This window comes from Thunnus albacares, chromosome 18 (genome assembly GCF_914725855.1).
Source record: "Thunnus albacares chromosome 18, fThuAlb1.1, whole genome shotgun sequence".
Classification (NCBI taxonomy): Eukaryota; Metazoa; Chordata; class Actinopteri; order Scombriformes; family Scombridae; genus Thunnus; species Thunnus albacares.
In genome coordinates, this window is record NC_058123.1 from 29,620,088 (window position 1) to 29,634,350 (window position 14,263).

Consider the following 14,263-nt stretch of genomic DNA (forward strand, 5'->3'; position numbering starts at 1 on the left):
TTCCAGCTCATGGCAATTTGAGCTTTAGCAGAATAATAAAAAAGTAATAAACTGGCACCAAAAAAATAGTGTTCAAATCCCGGGTTTGAACACTAATAAGTATAATTTCTCGGTCTGAATGGTGAAGGACATTATTTCATTTCAATGCAGTGGGCACCACATTTTCAGTACATTCATTGAATTGGTGTGGGGAAGGAATTTTAAGAGGCATAAATGTCAAATCTTGTGGATTAAAGCTGCAACTGTCCATATGGCTTTATACCACTAGGGATATGGATGAACTGCTTTTAGATTTACAAAATCTACAAAAAAGGATTTCAACCAAGTCTAAAAGTATGGCCTTGACTGATCAAAAATTGCATTTATGAATATAACATTTGGATATTGGAGCTGACATTGACAGGGATGCTTCTCTTTAAATTAAAGGAATGTTGGATTAAAAATATGGATCCCAACAGCATTATAATACTAAGAGGAATAGTTATACATTAAAGTTCAGAAGACATAAAGCTGAATATATTTTGCCATAGTTTTCCTCTATGAATAAAACTTTGCCGGTTGACATCGCTGATGACAATTTTTTGCGTACTGTCTGTGCATTAAAATAGCAGATTTTCAACTGGCTGTGCTAACTGGCTGATATTAATGAGGTACTTTGTGTAATGCATTACTTTTTGGCAACATCAGAGTTTTTTTCAAGATAAACTATCAGTATATGAATAAAATAATGATGATAGTCATCATATTTTAATGATATTTGTCTCATATATCTCATCCATGCATGTATCCCATAGACTATATATCCATGATCCGTACGCAATTTTTTTTTCTCAGCATGGCGAAGTCATGACCCGCCCTACTCTGCCTCTGATTGGCTAGTATCCGTACAGTCCGAAAATAAGTCATGTGATGACAACATGTGACTGGGTTCAAAGTTGAAAGTCAAATAGCACTGCAGCTCCTCAGCATGGCAGGCCGGGTCCTGGTGGGAAGCAGAGCTCTGTTGCAAGCCTTCCGCGTGAAGATAGCGGACCGGGACAGCGCGTGCAGGCTCGGGGTAGTCTGCTCCGTCTCGAGACAGTATGTTTTCCCCGGTAAAGTCGCGCCTTCTTGCCCGAACGGCCACGGAGCAGTGACACGACACTACAGCTCTGAGGCAAAGGATGACCTGCGCGTCAGATACCTGGACGGAGAGGACGCCGGTAAGTTCAAACTCAGTCATTGCTGTTAACATGGAAGTCACGTTAGAAAGCCGACAAACCGTGGATGTGTGCAACAACCCGGTACGTGAAGCAGCTTAAAGAGACAGTCAGCCATTCACTGGCGATCGAGGAAGCCCCGCCCACCACTAAAATAGAGGGTAAGCTACCTCACATAAAAAACGATCAGATGATAAGCAATCCAACAACAAAAAAATCCTAAATGTAACAGTCGTTGGTGACAACAGTCATTTTCTCTTTGACGTACAGTTTTAGGGCTGGGCTACCCAAATTACAACAAAAAAGTGTTTCGATAGTAGCCACCTTGAATGAATGTAACTGATTGTCATTGGTGAACAAACTATATATAGTATGAATTTGTCGTCAAGTCACAGCTGATGATAAATGATCCGCTTAACAAAGTCATTCCCAGGCCAGCCCTGCACCCCTACTTCATCTGTTTTAAACAGACAGCTCAATGTAAAGTTTGTGTGTGTGTGTGTTGTTTTTAAAGCTTAACAAGAACCATTCTGTGCATGCGAGAAATTTGTGGACATTAAAATTCCATTGTCATATCATCGCAATATGATTTCACTGAAAGTCTTTTAGGTATAGGTTCACATTTCTTCAAGTCAGTCTCTGGACAAAAGGGTCATTCCATGTCAAATCAGACAGAATCCAGAAAAGTGGTTGAAGCACTGTCTCACATTTTGTTCACAGTTTGTCTATATAATGTTTGGGTCCCAAAACTTTTTACACTCTCAAAAACACCTTATCTTGGAAGATGTTTGGGCATTAATATCTTGAAAAGTATTATTCCTAGCCTCACCAAACTTTGTAGGATGGAAGACAAACACGTTCTCAGTATGACTGAGCCATTAAATGTTTTTACTGCATCTATACTGCTACTTGGATCCATATGCTATCAATCATTATTTTTTCTTCAAATACTATCTTTTATTAAGTTGTGCCAATATTTGAAGTCTCTACCACCAATGGACTTGAAGATATTATGAATAAAACAAGGCGTGGTAGCATTTTTCGGTCATTTTCATAGGACCAAACTGGTGTGTGGGGTAGCTAGGAGGAAGATAAAAATGTATGTGGAAATAGCTTGATGTATGGTCATTTAGTACAAAGTGCCAATGCCCTTCCTTGTTCCCTCCATAGACAAATACACATGGTTAAAGGCATTGGAAAAAAAACGTCTATAATGAAGAAGCAGGGTCTTCCCTTATTATCTGTACTTCCATGTGTCTCAGCCTCTGGAATACTGGTTGGAGTAAAGAAATACATGTTATCGTTAGGCTCACTTTACTATAGGTTATTAATAAATCATTAATAAACACATCCAACCTTTTAATGTGGAAACACATTCAGATACTCCCTCTGGTGCTTGAGAGGACCATTTAGGATAGTACTTATTCCTCCTCATACCACAGGTTTTATCATAATATTTCACTTATTTTCAATATCCAGGACCTTACTGGAAACACCATTCTCATCTCTAATTCCTTCTATTGCAGTGAACATACTGAAAACATATTTATCCTTTTATTTCTTATCATTCCTATGACACAGGAATTCAATGATCATATGATTAATGAATCATCAAGAGATACTGAGGCAAAAAAATGTAATCCTGAAATGGGTGTTTTTCTGCATAAGTAAATTATCTCTCAAATCTGAGTCCATTTTGTATGGAGGAAAAATAGAAGGACGTTGGTACTTTGTACCCTTAATAACCATACATCAAACAATTTCCATGTACACTTTTATGTTCCTACTAGCTACCCCAAATACCATTTGGGGTGTATGAAAATGACCGAAAAATGCTACCACAAAACAGCATGCAGTACAGACTTTTAATGGTTTTGGCAAACAGAACACATGTTTGTCTTCCATCCTACAAAGTTTGGTGAGGTTAGGAACAATACTTGTCAAGTTATTACTGCCCAAACATGGCTTCCTAGATAAGCTGTTTTTGAGGCTATAAAAATGAAACAATATCAAATCGATAGGATTTGAACATAAATATTTTGCAGGCCTTGGTTTTGGGCCCATTCATGATAAAGACAAGGTTTGAACAAAATCTTAGATAATGCTGAAACAACTGTATCTGATTTGACACAGAATGACCCAAAAGGCAAGTGTACATTGAAACAGTTTTTTCTTGCTGTATTATCTCTTCTGTTCATACTGGTCATTAAGAGTTCCCTTCCAATGTGTCTCCAATGTAAATGATGGGCAACAACATCCTCTTTATGTGCAAAAAAGCATTTATGGAAATGTTACAAGGTCCAGCCTGGTAAGATGGCCTTTGTAACTTGTTTGCCGTTGTTAATTAGCATGCTGTAACACTGTCTTTCAGGTATTGTTGTTGTGGGGATAAACCGAGCAAAAGCCAAAAATGCCATTAGCAAAAATCTGGTCAAACTGGTATGTATCACTATATCTTTTTTATTTATTTTAACATGATTAAGATGATAATGATTAATAATCAGTAATACAAATAACTGATGACTCAGCAGTGTATTGAAAGTAGAATTGTATGCAAACACTTACATTTTGGGGAATACACTTGTTTTCCATCTTGCCTATTTATTATTACTCTAAGTGTAACTTCTAGCCCTCAGGTTGCCATTTCTACCTGCAGTGTTTTTTCTGAAGTCCTTTTAGAATTTCTGATGTGAAATGGCTTCTAGTTATAATTTTTTATATGTAATATTAAATGAGTTTTACATTCAAATTATAAGTAATTATGATATGTATTTTTGATGTGCAGATTATTGGAAAAAAAAATAAAATTATATTTTAAATATCTTTTTAGATGTCTGAGGCTGTGGAGGATATCAAAAAGAACAACAAAGTTCGCAGTGTCATTTTATGCAGTTTAGTTCCTGGGATCTTCTGTGCAGGTAAAATTTTTGATTATTGCAATGGAGCAAATTTAACAGTAGGTTTTAGTTGTAAATCTGCAGATGAAATTACTGTGATGCTGAGCAGGTTTGAATTCTGTATTCAGAAACCTTGACGCAGAGCTTTTGGCAGATACCACAGTTGTGTGTGTGATAGACCACACTGTAGTCGTCTGCTGCATGTTTCAGGAAGCCACAGGCCTCTGGCTTGATGCCGATGCTTTGTCCCTATGTGCAGGTGCAGACCTGAAGGAGAGGGCTAAGATGCACCAAAGTGAAGTGGGACCGTTTGTGTCGAAAGCAAGAGCGCTCATCACAGAACTGGGTAAAGACTTGAAAGAATGTTTGAATTAGGGCTGAAGTGATTAGTCTTTTAATAGATTAGTTGAGGGTAGTCAGATTAACGTTTACTTATGAATACATTGTCTTTCCTCATACAGGTAATCTGCCAATGCCAACAATAGCAGCAATTGATGGAGCTGCATTGGGAGGAGGCTTGGAAATGGCCCTGGCTTGTGACATCAGAATTGCCTGTAAGACTCAGTGGACTTTATTTTGAAGGGAGAGAAAAGTGTGCTTTTAGAAAATGTGCAAGGCACTGTAGCACAAGACCCTCCAGTGTGAGGACAGTAAATGTTAATGTTCATATCAGCAGTGCAAAAGGTTAGTTGGAATTGTGTCAAAGCAGTAAAATTGGTAATGGCTAATGCTAACAGCCTGAAAAGATGAGATGATGATGATACACCACTGATATCTGAGGCGTCATCACAGCTAAACATACTGTAAGATTCTTGTCTGATCAGTGAGGCCTGTTGAGGTCCAGAAGTCCTCAGACAGGCACAGCTTGCACACAGTATTCTGAGGGACACACTGGTTCAGATCATTTTCAGCTCTTCTACAGCACATCATCAACATCTACAGTCATTGGTTGCTAGATTTGTCAGTGTATCATCTTGTGTCTCCCAGTCTATTACAATGATAATTGGCTATAGATAGTTATATTGTGTTGTAAAAGTGGCACCTGAAAGCCTTCTCTGTTCCTAGAATACCATTACTGATGCAGAAAGAAGGTTCTTTATTGTATTCTTATGTTAGAACTGTAGTAGTAGTACAAGTAATAGTAGTAGTGTCTTGATGTGTAATCTACACTAACTAATTGCACTATTCTTTTATCTCTATAGCCAATACTGCAAAAATGGGACTAGTTGAGGCCAAACTTGCAATCATTCCTGGAGCAGGTAAGATTTTTGGTTATCTCATAATTTCCAGTTTTCATTTGTCCCACACACATCTACACTTCAGAGGACTGCAACCTGTTATAGACATTATTTGAAATGGCTTAGATTTTTGAAACCACAAGCAAGAACATTTGAGTGTTTTCCACCATTCTGAAAGGCAGTAATTTTCAAATGGGGAGAGCTATTTAAGATGCAAAAGTGAGAGCTACACATGCTGGTTAAAAACTTAGTTTAGAGAGAAAGTCACACTGAGGATACCCATCTTTCTGTCCAGCACTGTTGTCTAGTTATTTTGAGAACTACGTTCTAGATTGACATGAAATCTGGTACAGGTATTCAGAGGACCCTTTGAATATTAGAAAACTTATAGAAGGGAAATGTTCCTGGCTCAGTGACCATAGACAGAACAAACAGCAAATGGTCAGTTAGTGAACATGTTTCTCAACTGATGTTTGTTCTAACAACAAGCATTGACAGGTGATTGACTGATTAACAAACTTCCCAGCAGCTTCAGTTTATCTCATTTTTCTCCAGACCTTCTCATTTGTGGAGACACACAATTCCACATAAATTGTCATTTTCAAACTGAGCAGGAGTGTTGTGGCTTCATTCACCTCTCAAATCACGCAGTCAAGAGCTGTTGGTGTCTGTTTTTAGTCTTGTCTCCATTTACTTTGTTTGCACCCAGGCTGCCTCTAAATACTTTCTTCGTTCTTTATTTTCACAAGGACATTCTTATCTCTGCATGATTTAATTGTTGAGTTTGGCTTAGTTGTATAGAAGTTAAGATCTGCTTGTAAGACATGATGGGAAAACTACTTTATTCATTATTATTTTCTTTAAAAAAAAACTAAGAATTGCTAAATTGAAAACTCTGAAAACATTTTATGCCCAAGAAGGAATACATGAGTAATTTTCTAGTCAAGCAGCACTGTTTATCATTTCTCTGAATGTTAGCCTAACTTGTTTTTATTCTGATTTATCTATTGTTGTTATGCTGCAAATGCTCTGTTGCCAAACAGAGTGTGCCAAAGTGCAAATTGTGCTAATTTTAGGCCAGTTAGCGATTAAAGTCTGCACACACAGCTACATAGACACACATTGATAATGCAGAGTACTGTCTTTTCTCAGTTTAGAAGTCAGTGTCTGTGGTCGAGGCCGTGTTGCATCCAGTTTTCTCATCTTTCCTGTGCAGGGGGTACACAGCGTCTCCCTAGGGTGATTGGTGTTTCTCTTGCTAAGGAGCTCATCTTTGCTGCCCGCGTTGTGGATGGAACAGAGGCCTGTCGTGTGGGTCTTGTCAGTCATTCGGTGGAGCAGAATAAGAGTGGAGATGCTGCCTACCTGCGAGCTCTGGAGCTCGCCCGCGAGATCAACCCTCAGGTAACAACAGGCCCCCAGTCAGTTAAAATTTGATGTAGTGATGAACTTAAAACGGCTGTTGTTTGTTTTAGACCTAATAATCTGCACTGAGAAATTTACAGACGTGGCCGAAATTATTGTAACCCTTGCATTTTATTAAAATAATGCTTCATTCTCCCTGAACAGTGTTGAAATTAAAAGATATTTTATTACTAATGCATGTTTATGTTTGGTTTGCAGTGGAACAAAACAAGAAAATTGTGAAAATAAATGAATTCATGCTTATTCTACATATAGACATTCTAAAATAGCCTGGACAAAATTATTGGTACCCTTTAATGTTGTAAGAAATAATTGATTTGTAGTGATACTTTAAGCAAACTATTGTTTTAATTAGTATCACAGGTGTTTTCAATCTCGTAATCAATCAGGCAGCCAGTTTAAAAATTACTCACTGTGCTGTTTTGTGCCACTGTGTGCATCACATTGAACATGAAAAACAGAAGGAAAACTAGAGAGTGGTCTGAAGACATTAGAAAAAAGGTAACAGCCGTGCATGGTCAACGTAAAGGTTACAAGACAATCTCCAAAAAGCTTGATGTTCCTGTGACCTCTGTTGCCAATATTATTAAGAAGTTTAAGGCCCATGGAACTGTAGCCAACATCTCTGGACCTGCTCACAAGTGGAAAATTGAACAGAAGGATTGCTCAAATGGTCCAGAAAGAACCAAGGAAAACTTTAATACAGATCCAAGCTGTTCTTCAAGTTCAAGGTACAATAGTTTCAAGTCACAGAATCTGTCACTGTCTGAATGAAAATGGGCTCCATGGTAGAAGACCCAGGAAGACCCCACTTCTAAGAGGAAGACATAAAAAAGCCAGATTGGACTTTGCCAAAACGCATGTTGACAAGCCACAGTCCTTCTAGGAGAATGTGCTTTGGACAGATGAAACAAAATTATGGCTTTTTGGTAAATCACACCAACCCTATGTTTACAGAGGAAAAAATGAAGCCTTCAAAGAAAAAAACACAATGCCTACCATGAAACATGGAGGAGGCTCAGTGATGTTTTGGGGTTGCTTTGCTGCCTCAGGCACTGGGTGCCTTGAATCTGTGGAGGGCGCAATGAAATCAGAAAACTATCAAGGCATTTGAAGCAAAACATACAGACAGAAAATGTGTCAGAAAGCTGTGTCTTAGTCGTAGGTCATGGGTCTTCCAGCAGGGTAATGACCCCAAACATACATTGAAAAGTATCCAAGAGTGGATGAGAAATGCCCGACCGTTCTGAAGTGGCCTGCTATGAGTCCTGATCTGAATCCCATTGAGCATCTGTGGAAAGAGCTGATACCTGCAGTTTGGAGATGACATCCAACAAACCTTAGAGAACTGGAGCAGTTTGCTCAAGAAGATTGGGCCGAACTACCAGAGGAGAAGTGTAGAAATCTTATTCAGACTTACAGAAAGCGCTTGACTGCAGTTATTGTTATCTGTATATCATGCACAGCAATTAATAGAACTTTATAACCTTTAAAAAGACAGACTCTTTGATTTTTGTCTCCACAGGGTCCAATTGCAATCAGGATGGCAAAACTGGCTATCAACCAGGGCATAGAGGTAAGTCTTAAACTTTGCTGGACTGGTTTAAATCCCGTCAAGTCCATTTTTATTCACAATCCAGACAATAAGTAATTTGGACAGTTACATATTCTTGTTCTTCAGGCTCTGTCCTTCAGTACATTCAATTTGACAAAATAATGCATACTACAATCAAGTCTCAGCTTTAATTTGATTAGGTTTAGAAAGAACTCTGTGGGAGATATAGCCCCTTTAGCAAATAGCGCCCAGAGTGTAGGGGTTCAAAAGTAATTGAAATCATCACATTAAATAGCAGTGTATGGGTACGCAAAATTCATGGTTTGGTATGTACCTCAGTTTTGGGGTCATGGTTTGGTACAATTTCAGTACAGCAGAAAAAAAGAAAGATGAAAAATAACATTTTGGTCTTTCATTTTGAAAAATGTAAACATCCAACAATTGCTCATTGGCCAAAACTATTACTGAAACAATTTAGTTGTGCTGCAGTGTTAAAGAAAATGGTAAATGGACTGCACTTATATAGCGCCTTTCTAGTCTTCCAACAACTCAAAGCACTGCATGCCAACATTCACCCATTCTCACACACACATTCATACACTGATGGCTACTATGCAAGGTGCCAACCTGCTCATCAGGAGGGGAACCTATTAGGGGAACATATTCACACACAGTCACACACAGATGGCACAGCCATCAGGAGCAATTTGGGGTTCAGTATCTTGCCCAAGGACACTTCAACGTGTGGACTGGAGGAGCTGGGGATTGAACTGCCGATCTTCCAGTCAGTGATTTGTTGCAGAGAGTCAGGACACCTGCTGACAGCTGTTTTATGACGATTTATGGTCTAACTATATATAAAGTAGCTGAAACTAGCTCCACTTTCAGCAGCTACAACAATAAAATACTATTTATACACTGATGCTTCAGTATAAATAATCTAATGATGTCATATATAATATATGAAAATATGTAAAGCCATGTTAAAAGTCCATGTAACTGAGAATTGCAACTGCCTTATTAGAGCTGGATTTAGTCTCTTCCTTGTATGTTTGATGTTTTTATTCCCTATCTGTTGCATTTTATTTCTACTTAAAATGTAACTGGTGTGATGTCTTGGCCAAGTCTCCCTTGGAAAAGAGATTTCTATCTCAAGGGACTTCCTGGTTAATTTAAAAAAAAAAATATATATATATATATCAGTCAGACGGACCAAACCACTACTTTTACTTTCATACTTTTTTTTTTTTTTTTTTTTTTTTTTTTTTTTTTTTAAGTACACAGGGACGGGGAGACGACCATCACAGAGGAAGGAGGGAGACGCAGTATTTTTTCACTATGGACATAACGGAGCATATTTTAATAATAGTGTTGCACTCTTTCAGTGTTATGGGTCTCTCGATTGTCATTCTGAGGGCAGCGACACTACAGGGTAACCAGGATAACCAGGCTACCTTAGCAAAGCCGGCTAGCATACACCCATGAGCATGCTATAGCTAAGTGGTGCGCTGCCAAAATTTTCTGGATGGAACTCACGCTCTAGGATTATTGTTCCTCACCTCAGACTAATTGGATTATTAAACTATTTTGACAGTAATTTGTTAGGTCATAGAGTGTATTCTTCATACGACTGCATGCACCGAACCGTAACGTCCATACCATGACAATTGGGGACGAATACACATACTGTTACACCCCCAATATTTAATATGTAATGGGAAATCATGTGCAGTGAATGACTGGCTAAAGTCTTGGAGCCAGCAGATACACACTTCATATCTTCCCTGGTGATGCTCTCCCAGGCCCTCACTGCAGACACCTTCAGTTTTTGCTCGTTCTCAGGTCTCTCTGCCTCCTCCTGAGCTCATAATACTGACTAAATTTGGTATCTTTTTATCTGTTGATTTCTGACAGCAGGACTTGAAGTTCCACAGTGTGAAATTCTTGTTTTGAGTCTTTGGGAACATTTTTGTGAATGAAACTTGCCTACAAATGGAGCAGAACATGTAGCCTTATATGGACATTTTAGGGGCATTGATTATGCTAATGATCAAATCTCATCTCAAGGTGCACCTCCTCATGAACAGGTAATGTTCATCAGGCTGAAACAAGAGATTTACTACAGGTTTGCGCAGTTAAGAGAGTTTGTTGAATCTGAACAGGAAAACTCAAACGATTAAACCTCTCAGAAAAAAGTCAGGGAGATTTAGAATAAGAATACAAAAATATTCTTGCCCATTGTCACCTGCAATGTGAACACTCACTAAGAGATAGTACTTTCTCTTTCAGGTGGATTTATCTACAGGTTTGGCAATTGAAGAGGCTTGCTATGCCCAGGTGAGGAAAAAGCATTTCTTTTGAACCACACTGACCCCTTAAGTGTTGAGATAAATACTATAGTGTGGACTTAAGAGTCTGCAAACTTCTAGATAAAGAGGTGCACAGAGCACTGACATATTTATGTTGTTTCCAAGGTGATACCAACTAAAGACCGACTGGAGGGTTTGGCTGCATTCAAGGAGAAGAGGCGTCCTCTCTTCAAAGGGGAGTGAGTCCACTCTTCTCCCAGAAACAATCTGCCTTCAGCTCTCCCACTGTACCACTGCTTCCAACATATTTAGGGGTGAAACTGTACACGTCAAAACATTAACCTGTACAGCACCCAGGGGACGTCTGTGTGACGGCGGCACAATAGGGTTGATGCTGGCTGGTGTTTTTAAACATCAGGTTGCTGAGTGTGTCGACCACCACGCTGAGCTTCAGGTTAAAAGTGTAATGCTAACCAAGTGCTGACCACTGCTAACAATACTAAAAACACCTGCGATCTCTGACATGATTTACTTACAATGATTATTGCTTTTTGCAGTCCAATTGGCAGTTAGTCTCTAACTTTAGCCTCCTTGACTAGTGAACCAATCCAAGAGCCATCAAATTACCATGAAGTTCTGTTCATGCTTCACATGAATGATGCATCAGAAGTTTTATTGTTCCATACTTTGGTGGAAATGAACTTCTGTGTTCACAGCACTGAAGAACACCAGTGGCTTGACATGATAAGATTGACTTAAAGCCACTATAGGTTTCACTGTAACCCGAGAGCATTACATTTACATTTTTCTACAAACCAAAGCATATACCCACAGAATGATTTTAAAAGATACAACCATGACATAAAAACTTGTACACATAGTGGCTTCAAAGACCATTAAGCAATTTTCCAAAGGATCTTCCCCAACCACTGTTACTATGCCTCAGAAAAGGTCCACTTATTAGCTGTTTCCAGAGCTTTCAACAGCAGTTGATACTCAGTCGATCTCATACTGTGCAAAATGCATCTGCTGATGAAGACCATGACATGTGGTTGAAAGTTCAAGAAAAGGTTAATACTGTAAATGGACCTTGAGTTAAGATTTTGTTATTTGTCAAACATATTTGATAATCAGAATTTGAAGAAATCTTTTCTGTGCAGGCTCTGAAATAGCATAGCTGATGTGAACAAGATGGAAGGGAAAAAAAATCAGATCTCCAGGGGCTCCGTCCACCACAGTTTGTGTCCCTATAAATTGCTTAATGGTCCTTTTAACATGAGAAAATGTCAATATAATACTAATGGAATTGTAATCAGGTTTTACTTAATGATCTGTATATGGAAGCATGATTTTGTGTATTTCTCTTCCCCTGGTCACATTTCTGTTCTAACAATGTAGCCATTGACCGTCAGAGAGACTGCTGTATTCACACCAATGGAAACTGTAATCCATCATGAAGCACTTGAATTTGTTTCCTCTGAGTTGCCTTTTCTTCTGTACTACATGTGTTTTAGTTAATTTAGGTATCAAGCCTCAAACTGCTTGTATGAAACTGTTAATGAATGAATCAGCCACAGTGAAGATGATTTTATTTTAGTAAGTGAAGTGAGCCTGTAAGCCTCCATCAGTGTGAGACTGCCTGTGGGGCCTGAGACCATATCACACATTTGTAAATAAAACGTCTTATCACAAACAAAAGTTTCCTCCCCACTGTGATTGTCTTTTTATTTTTTATTGCACTGCTCTCTGAACCTTTCTTGCATAAACCCTTGATATCGTCTGGTTGTCCTGTGTTGCCACAACTTTTCTGCTCTTTCTGTGGTGTATCTGAGATATTAAAGCATTACAAATGGGGGCTGGATTCCCTCACATGCAGTAAGCTCAAGTACAGCCACTGTAGACACTGGTGGAAACTAACTGAGGCATGTGCATGAATTGCTGGAAATGGAAATTTTGAGGTTTAATAATCAGAACTTTATGTGAGGAGGAGAATAATGGAAATGTATTTTAATCCAGCTCAGAGTGCCAAAATGATCTCCCTCTTCAGGGAATAGCATATGTTGATGGAAGTCTTATTTTGCAGATTTACACACTTCAAAAACATAATGATGGAAACTGTCTCATAATAAAATTATATACATCATTTTGTATGTATGTCAGTTCAACTGACAATTCAGACTCATTGGAGGTCAGTGCTGCTTGAAAGTTTGTGAACACTCTAGAATTTGCTCTATTTCTACATAAATATGACCTAAAACATGATCAGATTTCCACTCAAGTCCTAAAACTAGATAAAGAGAGATCAATTAAGCAAATGAGACAAAAATCTTACACTTGTTTATTAACTGAGGGAAATGATCCAGTGTAGCATATTTGTGTGTGGCAAAAGTATGTGAACTTCTAGGATTATCAATTCATTCTGGGAGTCAGGGAGCCCTGCCTTATTTAAGAGAAATCTGGGTCTTCACTATCAAAGCCTGAGCTTCACAACACAGGTTTGTTGAAGTGTGTCATGGCTCAAACAAAGGAGATTGAGGAGGACCTTAGAGGAAGAGTTGTTGATACTCACCAGGTTGGAAAGGTTTACAAAACCATTTCTAAAGAGTTTGGACCCCACCAGTCGACTGTCAGGCAGATTGTGTACAAATGGAAGACATCCAGCAACATTATTACCCTCCCCAGGAGTGGTCGACCAACAAAGATCACACCAAGAGCAGGCGTGTAATAGTCTGGGAGGCCACAAGGGACCCCCGGGTAGCATCTAGGAAACTAAAGGCCTCTCTTGTAGTGGCTAATGTCAATGTTCATGAGTCCACCATCAGGAGAACAGTGAACATCAATGGTGTGCATGACAGAGCTGCAAGGAAAAAAGCCACTTCTCTCCAAAATGAATATCGCTGCCATCTACAGTTTGCTCAAGACCATATGGATAAACCAGAAGGTGATTGGAAAAATGTTCTGTGGATGGATGAGACCAAAATCAAACTTTTCGGCTTGAATGAGAAGCATTATGTTTGGTGATGCGCCAAATATAATGCAGTCATTGAAGGCGCTGAGTTCTGAGTTGTACCAGCAAATTCTACAGAAAAATGTCAAGGTATCCGTCTGTGAACTGGAGCTCAACAGAAAGTGGGTAATGCAGTAAGACAACAACCCTAAACACATAAGTCATTCTACCAAAGAATTGTTAGAGCAGAAAGTTAATGTTTTGGAATGGCTGAGTCAAAGTCCTGACCTTAATCCTATAGAAATGCTGTGGAAGGACCTGAAGCAACAGTTCATGCAAAGAAACCGCCCAACATCCCTGAGTTGAGACTGTTCTGTGAGGAGGCATGGGTTAAAATTCCTCCTAGCTGATGTGCAGAGCTAATAAAGAGTTATCAGAAACATTTGGTTGAAATTATTGTTGCATAAGGGGGTCACACCAGTTACTGAAAGCAAGAATTCACATACTTTTGCCTCACACAAATATGTGAGATTGGATCATTTTCCCCAATAAATAAATGAATAAATTGAATGTTTTTGTTTCATTTGTTTAATTGGGTTCCCTTTATCTAGTTTTAGACTTGTGTAAAAATCTGATCATGTTTTAGGTCATAATTATGCAGAAACAGAGCAAATTTTAAAGGGTTCACAAACT

At 38.7% G+C, this 14,263-nt stretch overlaps 1 protein-coding gene across 1 annotated transcript; it reads left to right on the top strand.

Moving 5' to 3' along the window:
* Nucleotides 1–921: 921 nt before the first annotated feature.
* On the top strand, nt 922–12,325 carry auh (AU RNA binding protein/enoyl-CoA hydratase). The gene is made up of 10 exons (XM_044332889.1): nt 922–1,202; nt 3,571–3,638; nt 4,030–4,117; nt 4,356–4,442; nt 4,558–4,650; nt 5,299–5,355; nt 6,551–6,738; nt 8,285–8,335; nt 10,604–10,651; nt 10,789–12,325. Exons 1-10 carry the CDS (start codon nt 968–970, stop codon nt 10,864–10,866), a joined length of 993 nt encoding a protein of 330 aa, XP_044188824.1. The 5' UTR covers nt 922–967; the 3' UTR covers nt 10,867–12,325.
* The last annotated feature ends 1,938 nt before the right edge of the window (nt 12,326–14,263 follow it).

Bases quoted from the DNA above. Each gene is read 5' to 3' on its own strand.
- auh (XM_044332889.1), top strand. From the start codon at position 968: ATGGCAGGCCGGGTCCTGGTGGGAAGCAGAGCTCTGTTGCAAGCCTTC. The intron at 4,651-5,298 runs GTAAGACTCAGT...TTATCTCTATAG, and splicing joins TTGTGACATCAGAATTGCCT to CCAATACTGCAAAAATGGGA. The intron at 6,739-8,284 runs GTAACAACAGGC...TTGTCTCCACAG, and splicing joins CCCGCGAGATCAACCCTCAG to GGTCCAATTGCAATCAGGAT.